Source organism: Hyperolius riggenbachi, chromosome 4 (genome assembly GCF_040937935.1).
Source record: "Hyperolius riggenbachi isolate aHypRig1 chromosome 4, aHypRig1.pri, whole genome shotgun sequence".
Taxonomy (NCBI): domain Eukaryota; kingdom Metazoa; phylum Chordata; class Amphibia; order Anura; family Hyperoliidae; genus Hyperolius; species Hyperolius riggenbachi.
In genome coordinates, this window is record NC_090649.1 from 367558601 (window position 1) to 367581411 (window position 22811).

General features: G+C 46.5%; 1 protein-coding gene across 3 annotated transcripts in view; it reads left to right on the top strand.

The window, feature by feature from the left end:
• Positions 1-723: 723 nt before the first annotated feature.
• Positions 724-22811, top strand: part of ADGB (androglobin) — a 480816-nt gene continuing 458728 nt past the window's right edge. For all 3 annotated transcript variants that reach the window (XM_068231985.1, XM_068231986.1, XM_068231987.1), the window contains exon 1: positions 724-897. In XM_068231985.1, the coding sequence (XP_068088086.1) occupies positions 824-897 (74 nt within the window). In that variant the 5' untranslated portion in view covers positions 724-823. The remainder of the gene's footprint in view (positions 898-22811) is intronic.

Genomic DNA, 22811 nt, shown 5'->3' on the forward strand with positions numbered 1-22811 from the left:
TAACTTACCTGGGGCTTCTAACCCCCTGCAGACATCCTGTGCCTGCGCCGGGGCTAGATTATCTTGCGGTCTCCCGCCACGGCTCACTTCCGGTATTTGCGATTTTAATGTCGCAAGCCAATACGCTTTTGTGGCCCTGGCCACGCGCATCCTCGTTCCCACTGTCTCATCATGCTGTAGTTGCTGTTTCATCATGATGTCGCTGGGCGCTTTCTGCGCATGCGCAATACGCATACTGCACAGGAAGCTCCCGGTGACGTCAGTGGGAGCGAGGACGTGCACGCAGTGGCTTATGACGGTACAGTCGCAAATACCGTAAGTGAGCCGTGGTCGGAGATCGGTGGATCATTTTGTCCCAACTCGGGCACAGGAGTAAGTTCAACTTTTTTTTTTATTTTTTGGGTTACAGTACTCCTTTAACTTAACTCTTTTTTTTTTTACTGCAGTAAGTTTCTAAGTGGGCTGAAACTCAGTTGTAGAATCCTAAGACTATTGTATAAAATATTCCTCTTTAAGAATTTCCAGCCCTGAACCTAAGCTCCTTCACAATATCTGGAGAGTGGGGAGACTATACACAGTTATAGAAACACACTACAGGGAACCTTTGCCTAGCGACTCAAACAAAACCACACGGGTGACGGGTCGTCGTATCACGTGACTGAGCTCCGAATATCGCGCGCTCTGGAATCTTGGTGGAAATTAGCAGGCGCGTCCTGCGGTTATCTCCTAGCAACTGGGAGACGCGCCGCCGCATCTTGCAGTCCGCAGAGGTGCTGGTAGTGTGGTGGGGTCGGGAGTTCGGGAGATAAACACAGCTGCTGTCATGTCCTCCAGGCAATCTAAGAAGAAGGATCCCTCTCACCGTCCGAGCTCCGCAATAGGGCAAACACCGAGAGAGTGAGTAGTGCCGGAGAGTCCAATAGAGGCAGATAAGGGGATCAGCACAACTTCACCCAACTCTTTGTGAACGCGCATAACACTGCAAACTACAATGTTCTATATATTGACTATATCTGTGCAATCACTGTGAATGTGCTGACAATATTTACTCCTCAATGCATTAATTTCAAATAGCCACTTAAGTTGACTAGAAAATTGTTTTTGATAACTCCCTGCCCTTGAAATAAATCTACGCGTAGAAAACATTGCAATAGTTTTTTTTAACAATCGCCAGGGGCGTAGCAATAGGGGGTGCAGAGGTAGCGACCGCATCGGGGCCCTTGGGCCAGAGGGGCCTTGAAGGGCCCTCCCTCAACTACAGTATTAGCTCTCTATTGGTCCTGTGCTCATAATAATCACTTCTATAGATACTTTGAATAGTGGTAATCATTAATAAACTGTTCCCCATCCCTTCCTTGCACCTCTGACACTGTAGTTGCCATTGGCAGGTTTTGGTGCGCCATATCAATTGTTATGTATAGAGTGCTTGGGGGGCCCCATGTAAAACTTGCATCGGGGCCCACAGCTCCTTAGCTACGCCACTGACAATCGCATTGCTTCCAAAAGAAATGCTCGTTTTTAAGACATGCCCGTTTTGGAAACACCTTTCTCCTTTATTTATTTACATGAGTTTGTTTACTATAAAAGGCTCATATTGTGCTTATCTTCATACTTTAGTTTTCCCCATTCCCTTGCTTATTATTAAAAGCAGATATTAAAGAGGATCTGAACTCAGAACTTCCTCTCTGCTCTAAAAGTTAAAGGAAACTAGAGACCATAGAACATAAAAGTTTTATACATACCTGGGGCATTCCCCAGCCCCATGCGCACGGCTCGTTCCCATGCCGCCCTCTTCTCCCTCTTCTGTACCAGGTCCCGTAACTTCAGTCAGTCGTGGCCAGTCTGCGCAAGAGAAGAGCACCCTCTACATATCTCGACTTTTCTCTTTAAAGAAAAGCTGTAACGACAAAAAGTTCCCCTGGGGGGTACTCACCTCGGTAGGGGGAAGCCTCCGGATCCTATCAAGGCTTCCCCCATCCTCCTGTGTCCCACGACGGTCTCGCTCTGGCCCTCCAAACGGCGGGGATGTAAATATTTACCTTTCCGGCTCCAGTGCAGGCCCAGTATCAGCTCTCCGCTCGGAGTTAGGCAAAAATAGCCGATCGCTGTCGGGCCGCTCTACTGCGCAGGCGCGAGTCTCCTGCGCCTGTGTAGTAGAGCGGACCCGACGGAGATCGTCTATTTCTGCCTATCTCCGTGCTGAGAGCCGCAACAGTGCCCCCGCTGGAGCCAGGGAAGGTAAATAAATGTAGCTTGTCAGGCTTGATGAGTCTGGATTGCCGGAGACTTCGACGAAGCCAACGCTGGATTGCCTGCAGCTACATCGGAGGGGGAAGCCTCATTGGGACCCTGAGGCTTCCCGCTTCCAAGGTCAGTACCCACCAGGGGCAGGGGCGCCGCCAGAATACAAGCAAGCCAAGCCCCCGCTTGGGGCCTCACGCTGCGGGGGGCCTCACTTGCTGCTGGCGGCGGGCGTACGGGCACTGGGCAGAGCTGCGGGGAGAGAGAAGTTACTTTCCACTTACCTGCCTGGATCCTGCGCAGCTTCTATGTACTTCCTGTCCCAGCCGGCGTCTGTCACTATGGTAACAGCGCCCCCTGTGATGACGTGACCACATGTCATCACAGGGGGAGCTCTTACCGATGCGACACGCGTCGGGAGAGGCTGAAGATAGAAGCTGCGTGCAGGATGAAGGCAGGTAAGTGGAAACTCCTCTCTCCCTGCCTACCTATCAAACCTATACTGGGGCATATACCTATCTAATATATACTGGGGCATATACCTATCTAATTATACTGGGGGACATATACCTATCTAATCTATACTGGGGCATATACCTATCTAATCTATACTGGGGCATATACCTATCTAATCTATACTGGGGCATATACCTATCTAACTTATACTGGGGGCATATACCTATCTAATCTATACTGGGGCATATACCTATCTAATCTATACTGGGGGCATATACGTATCTAATCTATACTGGGGACATATACCTATCTAATCATACTGGGGCATATACCTATCTAACTTATACTGGGGGCATATACCTATCTAATCTATACTGGAGCATATACCTATCTACAGGATCTTCTCAAAAAATTAGCATATTGTGATAAAGTTCATTATTTTCTGTAATGTACTGATAAACATTAGACTTTCATTTATTTTAGATTCAAATACACACAACTGAATTAGTTCAAGCCTTTTATTGTTTTAATATTGATGATTTTGGCATACAGCTCATGAAAACCCAAATTTCCTATCTCAAAAAATTAGCATATTTCATCCGATCAATAAAAGAAAAGTGTTTTTAAAACAAAAAAAGTCAACCTTCAAATAATTATGTTCAGTTATGCACTCAATGCTTGGTCGGGAATCCTTTTGCAGAAATGACTGCTTCAATGCGGCGTGGCATGGAGGCAATCAGCCTGTGGCACTGCTCAGGTGTTATGGAGGCCCAGGATGCTTCGATAGCGGCCTTAAGCTCATCCAGAGTGTTGGGTCTTGCGTCTCTCAACTTTCTCTTCACAATATCCAACAGATTCTCTATGGGGTTCAGGTCAGGAGAGTTGGCAGGCCAATTGCGCACAGTAATACCATGGTCAGTAAACCATTTACCAGTGGTTTTGGCACTGTGAGCAGGTGCCAGGTCGTGCTGAAAATGAAATCTTCATCTCCATAAAGCTTTTCAGCAGATGGAAGCATAAACCCACTTTTGAACCAGAAACAGCAGCAGAAGCGCCTAACCTGGGCTACAGAGAAGCAGCACTGGACTGTTGCTTAGTGGTCCAAAGTACTTTTTTCAGATAAAAGCAACTTTTACATGTCATTCGGAAATCTAGGTGCCAGAGTCTGGAGGAAGACTGGGGAGAGGGAAATGCCAAAATGCCTGAAGTCCAGTGTCAAGTACCCATAGTCAGTGATGGTCTGGGGTGCCATGTCAGCTGCTGGTGTTGGTCCACTGTGTTTTATCAAGGGCAGGGTCAATGCAGCTAGCTATCAAGAGATTTTTGAGCACTTCATGCTTCCATCTGCTGAAAAGCTTTGTGGAGATGAAGATTTCATTTTCCAACACGACCTGGCACCTGCTCACAGTGCCAAAACCACTGGTAAATGGTTTACTGACCATGGTATTACTGTGCTCAATTGGCCTGCCAACTCTCCTGACCTGAACCCCATAGAGAATATGTGGGATATTGTGAAGAGAAAGTTGAGAGCGCAAGACCCAACACTCTGGATGAGCTTAAGGCCGCTATCAAAGCATCCTGGGCCTCCATAACACCTGAGCAGTGCCACAGGCTGTTTGCCTCCATGCCACGCCGCATTGAAGCAGTCATTTCTGCAAAATGATTCCCGACCAAGTATTGAGTGCATAACTGAACATAATTATTTGAAGGTTGACTTTTTTTGTTTTAAAAACACTTTTCTTTTATTGGTCGGATGAAATATGCTAATTTTTTGAGATAGGAAATTTGGGTTTTCATGAGCTGTATGCCAAAATCATCAATATTAAAACAATAAAAGGCTTGAACTACTTCAGTTGTGTGTATTTGAATCTAAAATATATGAAAGTCTAATGTTTATCAGTACATTACAGAAAATAATGAACTTTATCACAATATGCTAATTTTTTGAGAAGATCCTGTATGAAAAAGAGAGAACCGAAAGCCCAATATAGTGTAGTACGTATTGGTAATGGGTATATGAAAAGAGTACAGAATTATACCCACAAACCAGGGTTACCTCCAGGCAACCACTGTATAGGCAGGTGAGGAGATTGTCCTGTCCTCACTCAGGAATAAGAAGTCGCCCTCTGTAGACAGGAAGAAAACGGGTAATCCCTCTCCACCAGGAGTGGATATTTGTATAACGTGATAAGGACTAGGGGCGCCAAAAGATTAAAAACAGGTACTAAAAAGTTTAAAAGTGCTTTGGAGGCAGTGGTGGACTTAACCTCCTGCAAGCAGACACAAGAAACTGTGTTCAAGATAAGTTTATTGGTACACTCCAGGGCAGTGTTGCCAACCTTTCACGTGATTTTTTCCTGACAAATACCTAAAAATTTACTGACAAAAGATTTTTTTTACTGACAAAACCCCCTGCTACGCGTGGCGCGCCGAAAAATGGGCGTGACCACGCAACAGAATGTGGGCGTGGTCATGGGCGGGGCCAAATATACATGATTTTAATATTGCTGTGAAAGGTCTGCCAGGGAAGTTTGAGCTCTGCCATAGTGTTTCCCCCCCCTTCCCCCAAAATACATGTAATCTTACAGCATTTAACCAAAAATCCACGTAATCTGGCATAGGTTCTTCCAAAATGCAGATAATATGGCAGTGGTTCCCAAAAAATAGATGTAATCTGGCAGCAGCGATTCCCCCAGCATACACATAATCTGGCAGCAGTTCCCCAAAATACATTTAATCTGACAGAAGTGGTTCCCCAAAAATAGGTAGCCCCAGGTCTATAGGTGTCCCCAGAATAGGTGGCCAGGGGTATAGATGTCCCCAGAACAGGTAGCCAGGGGGAGAGATGTCCCCAGAACAGGTAGCCAGGGGTATATGTGCCCAGTATATGTAGGCAGGGGTACAGGGCCGGTTCTAGACTGGCACATATGAGGGGGCAGTCAAATGGGTAGGGGGCAACATGTTCGAGGAAATTTGCGGCGACTAAAGTGGGCATGGCAAGTAAATGCACATAATGAGAGACAGCGTTTCACCAGTAAATGCACATAAGAGACAGCCTTTCACCAGTAAATGCACGTAATGACAGACAGCTTTTCACCAGTGAATGCACGTAATGAGAGACAGCTTTTCACCAGTAAATGCACGTAATGAGAGACAGCTTTTCACCAGTAAATGCACGTAATGAGAGACAGCTTTTCACCAGTAAATGCACGTAATGAGAGACAGCTTTTCACCAGTAAATGAACATAAGAGACAGCTTTTCACCAGTAAATGCACATAATAAGAGACAGCTTTGCACCAGTAAATGCACATAATAAGAGACAGCATTTCACCAGTAAATGCACATAATAAGAGACAGCTTTTCACCAGTAAATGCACATAATAAGAGACAGCTTTTTACCAGTAAATGCTCATAAGAGACAGCTTTTCACCAGTAAATGCACATAAGAGACAGCTTTTCACCAGTAAATGCACATAATGGCAAACAGCCAGTGTCCTCAGTATATGTAGCCAGCAAATATATGTGCCCAGTATATGTAGCCAGAGGTATATGTCCCCAGTATATGTAGGCAGGGGTATATGTGCCCAGTATATGTAGGCAGGGGTACAGGGCCGGTTCTAGACTGGCACATATGAGGGGGCAGCCAAATGGGTAGGGGGCAACATGTTCGAGGAAATTTGCGGCGACTAAAGTGGGCATGGCAAGTAAATGCACATAATGAGAGACAGCGTTTCACTAGTAAATGCACATAAGAGACAGCCTTTCACCAGTAAATGCACGTAATGACAGACAGCTTTTCACCAGTGAATGCACGTAATGAGAGACAGCTTTTCACCAGTAAATGCACGTAATGAGAGACAGCTTTTCACCAGTAAATGCACGTAATGAGAGACAGCTTTTCACCAGTAAATGAACATAAGAGACAGCTTTTCACCAGTAAATGCACATAATAAGAGACAGCTTTGCACCAGTAAATGCACATAATAAGAGAGAGCATTTCACCAGTAAATGCTCATAATAAGAGACAGCTTTTCACCAGTAAATGCACATAATAAGAGACAGCTTTTTACCAGTAAATGCACATAAGAGACAGCTTTTCACCAGTAAATGCACATAAGAGACAGCTTTTCACCAGTAAATGCACATAATGGCAAACAGCCAGTGTCCTCAGTATATGTAGCCAGCAGATATATGTGCCCAGTATATGTAGCCAGAGGTATATGTCCCCAGTATATGTAGGCAGGGGTATATGTGCCCAGTATATGTAGGCAGGGTTATATGTGCCCAGTATATGTAGCTAGGGTTATATGTGCCCAGTAGATGTAGCCAGAGGTATATGTGCCCGGTAGATGTAGCCAGAGGTATATGTGCCCAGTAGATGTAGCCAGAGGTATATGTGCCCAGTAGATGTAGCCAGGGTTATATGTGCCCAGTAGATGTAGCCAGATGTATATGTGCCCAGTAGATGTAGCCAGAGGTATATGTGCCCAGTAGATGTAGCCAGAGGTATATGTGCCCAGTAGATGTAGCCAGAGGTATATGTACCCAGTAGATGTAGCCAGGGTTATATGTGCCCAGTAGATGTAGCCAGGGTTATATGTGCCCAGTAGATGCAGCCAGGGTTATATGTGCCCAGTAGATGTAGCCAGATGTATATGTGCCCAGTAGATGTAGCCAGATGTATATTTGCCCATGGGTAGCCAGGTGACCCTCCAAAGCAGGAGGGGAGCAGCTCGCTCTCCCCTCCTGAACTAAGTGACTGAGTGGCTGGCAGTGGCAGGCGGCAGTGAGCGGAACTTACCTGCGTCTTCTCGTCACCGGCGCGGGATGATTTGCCGCTACTCTGGTCTGGTCCAGACCAGAGCAGCAGAACTTCCGGCGAGACGGAAGGTAAGTGCCAAACGCCACTGCCAGCCACTCGTCGTCACTTAGATCAGGAGGGGGGACAGTCAGCGAGGGAGGGAGAGCACTAAGGTGAGGGAAGGGGGGGGGGGAGATTGCCCCCCTTCTCCACTGCTCTCCCTCCACTGCGCTGCTCTCCTGCAACAGAGCCGGCAATCGGCCGCCCTTTTACGGACGCTGCTGAATTCCTTACGGAATTCACGGGCAGCTTAATTTGTAGCAAAAATTACGGGCTGCCCGTAAATTTACGGGCGGTTGGCAAAACTGCTCCAGGGGGTTCGCAACGCGTTTCGCAGGCCTAAGCCCACTTCATCAGGCAATAGTTAATTGGAGTGCACAACAGCATTAGGTTCGGGTAACAAACTGAGGCGCCAGATGTTACCCGGACCTAATGCTGTTGTGTACTCCAATTAACTATTGCCTGATGAAGCAGGTTTAGGCCTGCGAAACGCGTTGCAAACCCCCTGGAGTGTACCAATAAACTTATCTTAAACACACAGTTTCTTGTGTCTGCTTGCAGGAGATAAGTCCACCACTGCCTCCAAAGCACTTTTAAACTTTTTAATACCTGTTTTTAATCTTTTGGCGCCTCTGGCCCTTATCACGTTATATACCTATCTAGCCTATACTGGGGGACATATACCTATCTAATCTATACTGGGGGCATATGCCTATCTAACCTATACTGGGGGGCAGCTACCTATCTAACCTATACTGGGGGCATATACCTATCTAACCTATACTGGGGGCATATACCTATCTAATCTATACTGCGGCATATACCTATCTAACCTATACTGGGGGACATATGCCTATCTACTCTATACTGGGGCATATACCTATCTAACTTATACTGGGGACATATACCTATCTAATCTATACTGGGGGCATATACCTATCTAATCTATACTGCGGCATATACCTATCAAACCTATACTGGGGACATATACCTATCTAACCTATACTGGGGGCATATACCTATCTAACCTATACTGGGGGCATATACCTATCTAATCTATACTGCGGCATATACCTATCTAACCTATACTGGGGGACATATGCCTATCTACTCTATACTGGGGCATATACCTATCTAACTTATACTGGGGACATATACCTATCTAACCTATACTGCGGAACATATACCTATCAAACCTATACTGGGGGCATATGCCTATCTAATCTATACTGGGGGGAATTATCTAACCTATACTGGGGGCAACTATATGGGCTACCTATACTGCGGGCACCTATACCTGTCTCCACGTTGGGGGCGCATTTTACGCCCTCGCCCTGGGTGCAATTTTTTTTGTTACATTTTCTCTTTAAAGGACAACTGTAGGAAATATGGATAGCAGAGTTACTCTTTGTTCGCTTTTCATACCTGTAGAAGCAGCTGAGTGGGGAAGCACAGATAGCATCAGAGTGAGGGAGATGGGGAGGGGGGTTCCTCTCCTTTGAAGCTCTGGCAAGAGTTCATGACATGCAGAGGTGTGAATACTGGTGTTTCTTGCAGGGCTGTGGAGTCGGAGTCGAGGAGTCGGAGCAATTTTGGGTACCTGGAGTCGGAGTTAGAGTCTGAGTCGGTGGTTTCATAATCTGAGGAGTCGGAGTCGGATGATTTTTGTACCAAATCCACAGTTCTGGTAACTATTAGACTAAGGAGTGGAGGAGTCGGAGCCAATTTAGTTTCCTAGAGTCGGCTCTTTCTTCTATGTGTTCACGTTCGCATTGTACAATACAATAGTATTGCCATGCTAGCAGGTTGCGCACGAGCAGCACAATGTGAGCGTTATGCTTACTATAATATGTGGATTTTCATTACGTACGCAGGTTTTTTTTTGCCCACATGACGCTTAGGCAATTACGCTTCCGTCTGTGGTTTTGATGTTTTTGTACCGGATATAATAATGGAGGTCTGCCCGCCCGCTTTGAGCTCCTGTAGAAGCGCTGTTGGCGCGAATCGGCTGTCAGCCTACACTTGCCCTGGACCCAACCATCCACTGACTGCCCACCAGGATTGATATGTACATTCCACTTTATTTTCAAGTCACGCTCACGACTGTTACATATTGTATGTGATATACAAGCTTCATCCAATAAACACGGAAGACTGCAGTGCCGACCTTCACTTTCCTTTTTTATTGGGTACTATAGTTTATTTTACTGGTCAGAGCACGCCATACTTCCATTATTGAACTTGCTGCTCCTGTATTGGTGCAATAGCCACCCTCCCATAAATATTAGCTGCAGTACCAACAGCTTTACTCTCCCACTACTGTTATATCTAAGTGAAGACAGTGCTACCGCCTCTAGATAATGGGTGGCATAGTCCATGTAACGATCGGTGTAACACAGAGAGGGTCTGATTATTGGCGATCTGCAGTATCACCAAGAATACAGATATATACCCGATTATTGATGATCTGCAGTATCACCGATAATCAGATATATCACTAACCTCTGGACACCGGAGTGATATGAGTGTTTTGGTGCAACATTAATACTTTGAGGACAATACCTGGAGAACAGGTATCAGAGCAGTAGACCATACTGCATATAAGAACAAGTGCCTTCCAGTAACCTGAGAATCTCCCGAAGGGAGGAGCCAGGCAAGGTGATGGAAGGACCAGAGCGTGAGTGACACCAATAGGAGGGTGTCACTAATGATCTGTGAACTATCTCTAAGGAGGGGAGATAGCTCTCGAGGTCGGGCAAGCCAGGTCGGCAACACACGGACAGATAAGTACAAAGACAGGAGACAGATTCAGTAATCCTAAGACATGCAGAGTTTGGCAACAGAATATCAGATATAGCGAAGTACCAAATCAGTAATCAGAAGAGTGGTCAGGAAAGCAGAAGGTTATAACAGATAATAAACAATGCCTAGTCTTGGGTGTGAGCTCCGTGATCATCAGCACCCTGGAACTAGTCTGACAAATAACAGAATGGTAACTCAAGTCCCTGGTCTTGGGTGTGAGGTCCTTGTTCATCAACACCCTGGAACTAGTCTGAAGTATAACAGAATGGTAATACAAGTCCCTAGTCTGGGTGTGAGGTCCATGATCATCAACACCCTGGAACTAGTCTGAAGTATAACAGAATGGTAATACAAGTCCCTAGTCTGGGTGTGAGGTCCGTGATCATCAACACCCTGGAACTAGTCTGGAGTATAACAACTGGTAACACAGAATCTAACAAAAGGTCTGAGTGCTTCCACGTAGTGATCGCAACGGCAGACAACCAGTGAATGACCAGCACCCATATATGCATATATATAGCACAGCGCTCTCCAGTGCCTCCCCTAAGTGCTGGACCAATGGAAACTGGTTGAATCGTCAGCTGACCGGCTTGGTCAGCTGACTCCCTTCTGGCTGTCATAAAAGTTCTGCCTCTCAGCACGCGCGCGCACGTCCTTCTGAACCTGTGTGGACTATCAGTCCCAGCCACACCAGCCATGTGTTGTGTACCACCCACCGCGCCGGACGCGGAACCAGCCGCACCGCTATCTGGGCATGCGGCGGTTTCTCCGCGTTCAGTCATACAAGTAGATGTAGGCCTACGCGTGCAAACCGCCGCGTTGGACGCGGAATCAGCCGCCTTGTTCTGAACACACGCGGCGGCTTTTCCGCGTTTTCTCACAGTCCACAATCATTAAAATGTATCGCTTGCCAGAACTGCTATCAATGTGCAGGGGGCCAATTATATCCACTGCCACCCTTTTTAGGAGCTCTGTAATTATGGGCAGTGGGTGAAAAGGAGCTCTTCGGGTACAATCAGCAGTACTTTTAGTTATTTGGGTTGAAAATAGACATACGTCCATCGAGTTCAACTAGAAAATAAAATACAACACCAGCCTGCTCCCTCACATATCCCTGTTGATCCAGAGGAAGGTGAAAAACCCTTACAAGGCATGGTCCAATTAGCCCCAAAAAGGAAAAAAATCCTTCCTGACTCCAGATGGCAATCAGATAAAATCCCTGCATCAACAGCACTGGGCATTACCTAGTAATTATAGCCATGAATGTCTTTCAATGCAAGGAAAGCATCTAAGCCCCCTTTAAATGCAGATATAGAATTTGCCATAACTGCTTCTTGTGGCAAATACTTTGTTATGTCTGTTCCCATCATGGGCCAGTAAAAATGTTTCTGAACACGTTTGTGGGTCTTTCTGATACCTAAATGTCCCGCTAGTGGAATGTCATGGGCTGTCTTGAGTATCTGTGCCCGGAATTTACTAGGGATTACCAGTTGCCTTGTGTTCTCACCTGCATCACCTTTCTTAGGTGGTACAACGTTTCTGTACAGTCAGCCAGTTCTGCTATTTCTGACTTTCAGCAATAAGTGCAGCACGTGAGTATGAAGCTCTTTTATCCAACTGCATTGGGCAAAATCTGCAGTCATGAGAAAAAAGTGCTTAAGTTCATTAAGATTTGCAGGCTTTTATGTATGCACAGCTCTCGTAAGGTCCCACTAAGCATTTTGATTAAGTTGATATCTAGACAAGCTCAAGATATTACCCCTTCACCACCATGCTTGACAGTTGGTACAAGGTGTTTGTGGTGATATGCTATTTGGTTTTTGCTAAACCTATTGCTAAATATCTCTACTTTGGTCTAATTTGTCCAAAGGACATTAGGCCTGATGCATGGAAGATCTTTAATTTTGCAGCGCGTGGCAATTTTACCAGTCCTATTCACCAGGGATGCACAGCCTGTTATGCTATTAGATCCACACATCAACGCTAATAGAGCATGATGCCCCTTTTTCCAGAAGTCTTGTAGTTTGTTCAGGTGCAATTTTACAAATCTAAGCCTTCTTGTCATGTTGTTAGACAGAAGAGGGTTTTCTCCTAGCAACCGTTAAAAACAAGCCATAATTGTACTGTCATGAACTATTATTTATCATGGTATTTAAAGGGTGATTCACACCATGCAATTTTTATGTTAGGCTGATCAGTTGATAATTTCTTAATTATGTCTGATCTGCTTCTGATTATGAAAGGGATCGATTTTGAGATCCCTTTCCTGATTGGAAACAGATTGGAAATGTTGGAGATTATCGAACAATCAATTTATCTGACGCGAAAATTGTATAGCGTGTATCCAGCATAAGGTTTGTAGAGTCTGAGATGTAGCTCTTTGGTTTTTTACGATCTTTGAAGCATTGCATTGTCTGACCTCGGGGTGAATTTGCTGAGTCTTGAATATTGTACACATGCAAATAATCTTTCTTACTGTAGAATAGTGGACCACAAATTGTTTAGAAATGACCTTTCAACCTTTCCCGAGATTGATCAGCAGCAACATTGCCGATGTCTTTCCTTCTTGGCACTTTGTTAATACACACCTGAAAGCTTCAGACCAGCACCTTGGTGTTAACTATGCTTTTTAATTTCTATGGAAGTGGTAAGGGTGTACTTAATTTTTTCAGTCTATTCATTATTGCACATACGGTATTCACATGGGGCCAACATGCTATGCACAGTAACAGTAATACTATTGTATGTTGTGTACACCTGACATTGGGTATGACTGATATTATTAAAAGTCCTCAACAGCCGCCTCAGCTGAGAGTTATCTAGCAATGAAATGTATGTATGTATGAATGTAACTTTAAGGGCCCGTTTCCACTTGTGCGGTGGGAATCGATGCGGAAAAATTTAATATGCAAATTTTCATCGCATATGATTTCGCATGGATGATGATGTATGCGAATTTAACCATGGCAGTGCCTAAGTGCTTTTCCATAGATTTCATGTGAAATCGCATGCGAATTTGCATGAAAATTCGCATACCAAAGCTGCATGCGAATTCCCTATTAAATACATTGGGCTTGATTCACAAAGCCGTGCAAACTGTTTAGCACGAGTGTGCTAAACAGTTAGCACGTGAAGTGCCATTTGCGGACTTTTTGCGCGCGCAAAGTGCCGCGGTCCGCGCGATCGTGGACCTTTGCGTGCGCAATTTGCGGCAAATTGCGCGCGCAAAATCCGCGAACGGCACTTCATGTGCTAACTGTTTAGCACACCCGTGCTAAACAGTTTGCACGGCTTTGTGAATCAAGCCCATTGTATGCGAATCGCGTATGCGGTATGCAAATTCTGATTGCTCTGCTGTGCAGATTTTTTCTGCACAGAAAAATGCAAAGGAATCCTGACAAGTGGGAACAGTCCCATCCATTTGTATTGGCTATGCGAATTCGTATGCGGCAAACGCATGCGAATTCGTGATAGTGGGAATGGGCCCTAAGTCCAACTGCAGAGAAAGTGTCATTTACAACACTAGATTCTTAACACCTTACATGGAGAAATAAGGAATCTAGCCTAGTTTTCTTTTTGTTTTGCTAACAAAATAGATATACCCAGGCTAAAATATAAGTTAGCTCATATCCGAGGAAAAAAACAAGTAATTAATCACAGCGAAAACTTGAACATATTTTGCACTGAATATACTACAAGCAGCACTTTCTAATTTGCTGCTTCTTAAAATCCTGTAACCAAGCTTTCCATTACCAGGTAAAAGGAAACAAATTTCTTCTAAGCAACTAGAATTGTTGGTAGATGCTATAAAAAGTATTGATTTGTGTGTGTAGAATATTAATGACCGCTATAAACCTTGCTATAGTATTGCTGTAGTTTCATTACGGTTTTGAATTGATGTAGGAGTGTTAGGAGGTACACCGAATAAGTGAAGGCAATGTAATCTATGTATATCACTTCAAAGGGAATTTATAGATTTTTGTATATTTACATTGTTTATTATATTCAATACTAGTGCCCTGGAACTCGGGTCTCACAAGTACATTACCTCATTTGTGTTTTTATTCCATATAAACTTTGTTTAAAAGCGTGTCTGCCTTTCTAAGTCCTTGGTCTGCTGTTTATGGGTTTTGCTGCATAAAGTGCAATGGGTATTGTAGACCCTCACTCAGCCTGCCTCTGGTAATCACCTCCTATACCCTTAAAGACTTAAAGTAGAGATTCCGTACTTGTATTAACCTCTGTCTGGTCCAACTGCTGATTGGTTGAAGAGGTCAGAATGTTTAGGCTTCTATAAGTCTTATGTTTAAACAACTTTAGAGGGCAACTGTTGCAGGTCAATGCAGCAAAATGGCTTTGAAAGACCATAACACATCTAAGAAACATATTGCAGTTTGTTTTTTTCAAACTGGAGATATATTTTCATTTGATTTGCAGTTTTGTGGTGTCAGCTATATATATTGCTGCAGAAGCACTAAGAGACATTTACCATAATTCACATCATTTGAGGCCCACACTATCCGCCTCTACAATCCCCTCCCAGCCATTGTTGCGGTCTTATACCGCCCTCCGGGCTCCACATGACAATTTCTCGACAACCTTGCATCCTGATTTCCTCACATCCTCTCCTCTGACCTCCCCACCATCATCCTCGGGGTTTTCAATATCCCCATCGATGAACCCAAGAGCTCTGTTGTGACCCGGTTACTCACCATAGCCAACTCACATGGCCTAGTACAACACACCAACGCCCTCACTCACACTGCACGTCACACTCTCGACCTTATATTCACTAAATCCACCACCTTTGCAGACCTCGACATCGCACCATTTCCACCCTCAGACCATTACCTTCTCACCTTCAACCTCCTCACGGAAGGCACCTCCAAACTACCCATCCACCCACCTGGTCGATGGCAGCAAGACCTACGCAAGCTCAACCCTGGCGTCCTTGCTGACTCCCTCCATGCCCTCTCCTCCACTCTCCCCACCCTAACCTGTCCTATTCTTGCTGCAGCTCAGTATCACCAAACTCTCTCATCAGCCCTAGAGAAAGCTGCCCTGCCAATAATCCCTCGCAACCGACCCCCTAACCCCCAGCCCTGGCGCACTACCCATACTCGCAACCTCCAGAGGGAAACACGTGCCAATGAACGAAAATGGAGGAAAACTCGACCAAACCAGGATTTCCTACAGTACAAGACTAACCTGCTGCAGTTCCACACTGCCCTTGCTCATGCGAAGCAGGAATACTTTACCAAGCTCATCGGAGCACAAGCTTCCAATCCCCGGCGTCTTTTTGGCACCTTCAACTCCCTGCTTAAACCCACCCCCCCACCTTCCATTTCCTCCCTCTCTGCCACAGATTTAGTCACCCACTTCACCAACAAAATAGTCTCCATCCGTCAGAAAATATCCAATCTCCAATCTTCACCTCCCACCCGCTCACAACCAACTCCTCATCCACCCTATCCTCCCCTCACCTCCTTCACTTCTACTACCATTGAGGAAGTCAACCACCTACTGCAGACTTCCCATACCACTACCTCCCCCGTTGACCCTATCCCTTCTGATCTACTTCAGCCTCACTTCACGGATTTGGCCCCAGTCCTTACTACCCTGCTTAACCTCTCCCTATCCACAGGCACCTTCCCCTTAGACTTCAAGCAGGCCACAGTACTGCCCCTGCTCAAGAAACCCTCCCTCGACCCCTCGCTACCCTTCAACTACAGCCCGATCTCCCTCCTCCCTTTGCCTCAAAACTCCTTGAGCGTGTGGTTCACAAACGCCTGACCCAATACCTCAATGCCAATTCACTACTGGACCCACTGCAATCTGGATTTCGGCCTGCCCACTCAACCGAAACGGCTCTCACCAAAGTGGTCAATGACCTTGCCTTAGCTAAAGCTGAAGGTAAATACTCCATTCTCCTCCTCCTTGACCTTTCAGCAGCTTTTGATACAGTAGATCATCCCCTACTCCTCCAGTCCATGGGCATTCACGATCTCGCCCTGACCTGGCTTTCATCCTACCTCTCCACCCGCTCCTTCACGACCTCCTTTAATGAGTCCTCGTCCACCCCCAACCACCTCTCAGTGGGAGTCCCCCAAGGCTCGGTCCTTGGCCCCCTACTGTTCTCCCTATACACATCCTCCATTGGCAAGGTTATCTCCTCCATGGGTTTTAACTATCATCTGTATGCAGATGACACCCAAATCTACCTCCACACCCCTGACATATCCACCACTACCATGGACAAGGTTTCCTCCTGCCTATCTGCCATCTCCTCCTGGATGTCCGCTAGGTTCCTGAAACTAAATCTAGACAAAACGGAATTTATGATCTTCCCACCCCGGTCATCCCTGGACCTCCCAGATGTGCAGGTCACTGTTAACCACACTACCATTCGCCCTACCTCTCAAGCCCGCTGTCTGGGTGTCACCCTGGACTTTGCACTCTCCTTCACTCCCCACATCCAAAACCTCACAAAGTCCTGCAACTTCCACCTTCGTAACATCTGTAAGATTCGCCTTTTCCTGACCTCTGCCATCACCAAACTCCTCATCCATACCCTCATAATTTCCCGCCTCGACTACTGCAATGCCCTTCTGTCTGGTCTCCCTATTACCCGAATAGCCCCACTGCAGTCCATCATGAATGCGGCAGCCAGAATTATCCACTCCTCCCATCGCTCCACCAGGGCGGCTCCCCTCCGTGAATCCCTCCACTGGCTTCCTATCCAGTCCAGAATCAGATTCAAGATATTGTGTCTGACCTACAAATCCGTCCACAAAACCTGTCCAACCTACATTTCTGATCTTACTTAGAGATACACACTAAGCCGCTCACTCCGCTCCTCCAATGAACTTCGCCTGACCGTCCCCCGCATCACCCAGTGCCATGCACGCCTCCAGGACTTCTCAAGAGCTGCTCCAACATTATGGAACTCCCTACCTCCACCCATTAAGACAGCCCCCTCCTTCAACACCTTCAAGAAGGCCCTCAAAACTCACCTTTTCACCTACCACCCCTTACAATTGCTCTAAACCCACAGCTGAACTCTGGTCCCCTACCTCTCGTGTCCCTACCTCTCTCTCTAGATTGTAAGCCTTTGGGCAGGGTCCTCCTCCTTTTGTGTCCTACCTGATCATGCACCTCCATTACTGTAAACCCATGCTATGTATTTAAATGAACCTAACTTGCCTAATCTCCATGCTCCCATCCAAAGATTGACTAAGCATTACCTTGTACTCATACTGGGCTGCATGATCTGATCTTTCTTGTATTACTGTATTGTCATATTGCTGTATGTGACCCCTAAATATTGTCTGTAACCTAAATTAATGTCCAGCACTGCGTAATATGTTGGCGCTTTATAAATACAATAAATAATAATAATAATATTTTTCGGACTAGAAGCTCCTGACCATTGGACACACACAGGATTAGAGGACAAAAACCAGGGGGGAAAATATATATACTTATACGGGTGCATCTATGGTGAAGGCACATCTTGTGGATTATCCCCCCTATGTACCTCATGCTCCCTTGTACCTCAGTGTTCTCCCCAAGATTTTTTTCCAGCCGGGTGGCATGAAAAAGTAGCCGGGTGGGGTGCGAGGTGGGAATGCTGGACCAGTGCAACTCTACCTACAGCATAAGGCCTCGTTCACATCATTTAGCGCAGATGGCTGTGCGATTGGAACGCAACGCGTCCGATCGCACGCCATCTGCGCTCCTATGCGCTGCAGATCCCATTCATTACAATGAATGGGATCTGCCCTGCGATTCCCAAAAATGCGTGCAGCACGCGATAGCGCAATCACGCTGCCACGCAGCGCATATGATGGGAACGGTAGAAGGGCTGTCTATGCCCTTCTACCGTTCTTGCGTGTCGCACACTATACGCGCTGCCAAAATGCGGACGGCAGCGCGTATAGTCTGAACGAGGCCTAAGAAGAGGATGAGGAGGCGAGCTGATGACAGCCGGTTGCTCACCAAAACTAGTTAGATGATGCACCCGTCTAAAAGAGCCTGGCGAGAACCCTGAATATGGGTGTTAGGCCTCTTGCACACTGCAAGTGATTCCGATTCAGATTCCGCTTTTTAATCAGTTTTTACATCCGATTCAGATTCAGATTTGCAGTGTGCAGGGAGCAAACTGCAAATCGGAATCTGAATCGGATGTAAAAACTGATTAAAAAGCGGAATCTGAATCGGAATCGCTTGCAGTGTGCAAGAGGCCTTATAGTTGCTATTCATACTGGGGTGATTATTACATTAAATATGGGGGGGGGGGGGATAATTTCACGTTTCATACAGGGGTGTTGCATTTCATAGAGGGGGTGATTTTTGTTTATCATATGGTTGTGATTTGCTGCTCGGGTCAAGCGGTATTGCAGATAGTAAACAGGAGTCAGTATCATAGTAAATTATCTGCAATACCCCTCTACCCCAGCAGCAAATAACATCCATATGAAATAACATGCATGTGAACGCTGCAAGAATCACCCCCACACACTGTCTTTTCAAGGCACTTGCACATACCCTCAACACTTGATCTATGTTCCATTTTTACTATTTTTGCAGCAGCAGCAGCTTTTAACATACTTTGTCCAGCTAGTACAGCCAGGGCCGGATTTGTAATTTTTACTGCCCTAGGAAACTTTTCACAACTGATCTCTGGCAGATTAAATCACTGTGATTGGATCGGCCAGTTGCTAAAAATCAAGTAATGTATCACATCTTATGGGCAACCAAGCAGGCAGATGAGACAGACAGCATTCAGCAGCAGCCTCCATCCCCAGCAAGTCAGCTAATCCACATTGCAGCCATTGTTTGTTTTCACAGGTCCCCTATCTTGAAAGCTCGGTGTACTAAGCAGACTATGCATGATATCAGATAAGAAGTGAAGATTAGAAGATTTCTCACTCACACCAGAGGAAGGATGATTATCCACTCATGTGCAGTGGTTTTCCCGGCATCAGTGTGGCATGCTTCAGAGGATCTCGTGTTGCAGAGAAGCAGCCAGGAAACAGAGGGGGCGGGGCGTCAGAACTCCTTGCCGTGTACAGTATCTAGAGCTGAAGATTCATGCTGCCAGGGCACAGGAGAGACTCTGTGTGGAATGGATACGATCGCTAGGTGGAGGAGGGAGAGAGTGCAGCTTCAGGTTCTCTCCCAGCCGCCCTCAAGTAACTATGACAGGACTAGTTTCCCTGCACTCTGTAGTTGTAACTGGCGGCTGCCTCTGCTAGCTGAGCTGCCTGCAAGCTACCAGACACAGGCAACCAGCAAAGCGGGGCATAGAAGAGGCATTCAGTTATGGCGGTGATAGACAGTTACCCAGCCCTGCCCCTTACAACCCGCCCAGCCAATCACTATACAAGCAGGAGGTCACACAGGCAGATGAGCGCTCCTGCACTACAATGAATGTATAGCGAGAGCTGAGCACTGATTATAGCAGGCAATGGACCGCTCTGCCAGCGTGACATCAGCTGTAACAAGGTAGGCGGGCGGGATCTCAAACCAGCCGGGCGGCCCGCCCACTTAAAGAGCCCTGGGGAGAACACTGTACCTCTTGTGTCTACCTGTGTCCTCCTCTGTCCCCCTTGTGTCCGCCTCTGTCCTCCTTGTGTCCTCCTATATGCCCCTTTGTGTCCCCCGTGTGTCCTTCTCTATGCCCCTTTGTGTCCTCCATGTGTCCCCCTGTGTCCTCTGGATGGGCACAGTACCGGGGTCCTCGACATACGGTGGGTTGGAGGTTCATGTTGGCAGGCGTTCACAAGTCAGAAACTCCCTGTTTTTGGACTATAAGACAGTGACTTTTTTTTCCCCACTTTGGGGGAGAAAAAGTGAGTCTTGTAGTCCAAAAAATACAGTATATCACACATTGGCAGCGCATACTGTTCTCCATACTGTGTTTGGAATGTTTCTACATACTTTGGTTTGTAATATTAAAGATGGGAGACAGAAGGGGTCTACCTAAAATTTTAGCCAAGATTTAGCTAGGAGTAGAAGCAAATGGCTGTTGGGATGTACTACCTATAAAATAGGCAGACCACAGAGTAGACTAATCCTCACAGGCAGCACAAAGCTTTGATGACAATGGACAGTTAAGAGAAGTTTAGGGCTAAAATATGTAGACAAGCACCAGTGCTGCTCAATGCCTTGGTCTGATGTGTTGCATTTCCAAATCTAGTACCATAGATCCCACTGACCGCTCATGTCAATGATGATGATGAGTGTTTTACAACCCAGGTTATATACAAACTCTGTAGTCACTACCTGACAGACCCTGCCTGCCATAAGTTCTAATACCCTGCAAATTCCATGCTGCATAAGACCCCCCATCACCATAGAAATAAAACATTTTCCAACCAAAATGTTCTACTCTACTATCTCTTGTCAGTAGCACTGATCTAACAAGCTACCACACCACAGTGAAATACAGGCTACATCTGACATGGTAGCTATTTACTACCCTGGGTGTAACCATATACCAGGTGATCAATGCAGCCAATCGGACACTTGCCACCACAATATGGTTTCAATAGCCCCTCGCATGTTGCCGCCTGTTAATTGTTAGACCAGGCAATCATGAGATAGCTCAATCAATTGTTTGGTTTGGACCTAATTGAATGACCAATATTCATGACCTGGGGTCCTGGATGAATGGGCTGACACCGTAACTTCCTACATAAGATTCTGTGAGAAAACCTGCGTTCCCTCAAAGTCCTTCAGGGTCTATCCGAACAATAAACCCTGGTTCACCAACAGGTTACGTAAGCTGCGGAAGCAAAAATAGGCTGCACATAAGTCCGGCTCCATAGGGGACTTCAGGATAGCAAGGAACTCCCTCAACAAGGAACTGAGAGTGGCTAAAAGGGAATATGCAGATAAGATGAGGAAGAACCTAAGCTCAAATGATCCACGGGCTGTTTGGAGGGGGCTCAAGGCGGCCACAAACTACAAGCCTCCCCCTCTCCATGCAACACCAAGCACTGAGCTAGTTGAGGAACTGAGTAACTTCTTTTGCAGGTTTGAGGACCTGACAGACAGTCAGGGGAACTGCCCCCCCCCGCTGCCCTCTCTCCAAGCCCGAGCTTTCCCTCCCCAGTAGTGAGCGAGGCGGAGGTCCTGCGTCACCTGTCCTCGCTGGACGCCAAGAAATCCTCGGGACCGGATGGAGTGTCCCCAGCCTGCCTGAAAACCTGCTCACGGCAGCTGGCCCCCATCCTCACTTCCATATACTCTAAGTCCCTGAGTGATGGCAAGGTACCTGCGTGCTTCAAAAAGTCCACCATTATTCCAGTTCCAAAAAAACAAGGAGTCTCAGACCTTAACAATTTTAGACCTGTGGCCCTCACTTCTGTTGTTATGAAAACTTTTGAGAAAGTGATCCTATCCCTCCTTAAGAACTCCACACTGCACTGTCTGGATCCGTTCCAATTTGCATACAGGACTAATAGGTCCACCGACGATGCTATCAATATATGCCTGGAGTACATCACCGACCACCTGGACAGCCCGGACTCATATGCCAGGATGCTCCTCCTGGACTTTAGTTCGGCTTTTAACACCATCTGTCCTCGTATACTGCATGACAACCTAGAGGAACTCGGTGTCCACCTCTCCCTCCGCTGCTGGATCACGGACTTCCTTACAGATAGGTCCCAAGTAGTTAAGCTGAGCGACATCTTGTCCAGGCCAAGGATTACCAACACTGGAGCCCCTCAGGGATGTGTCCTGTCACCCTTCCTGTTCTCGCTCTATGTCAACAACTGTACCTCTAAGGATAACTCTGTTAAGGTCATCAAATTTGCCGACGATACCACCATTGTTGGCCTCGTAAGCAAGGGCGATGAACAGGCCTACCGAGACGAGGTGGATAGAATCTGCCACTGGTGCAGAGCGAACAAGCTGGTGCTCAATACCACCAAAACTGTGGAGATGGTCATTGACTTCAGAAGGCAGAGGACGACCCCGCGCCCAATTCTCATTGACGGGGCTGAAGATGAAATCGTTTCCAGCGTTCGACTCCTGGGCACAACCATATCTGACGACCTGAGCTGGAAGAAGAACACCATCACAACCCAAAAGAAGGCACAGCAGAGGCTCTTCTTCCTGCGCCAACTAAAGAAGTTTGGTATGGCCCAAGAACTCCTTAAATCGTTCTACTCCGCCACCATAGAGTCTGTCCTCTGCACCTCGATACTCGTATGGTACGCTGGCGCCAGCGACAGATACAAAATTCAGAGGGTCATCAGATCAGCGGAGAAAATAATTGGGAAACCCCTCCCCCCTCTGGAGCTCATCCACAACTCTAGGTTGTGCTCTAGAGCAGCAAAGATTGCCAATGACCCATCACACACAGGTCATCGCTTCTTCCGACGGCTCCCATCGGGTCGGAGGTTCCGGGCCATCCCCACCAAGACATCAAGGCACAGA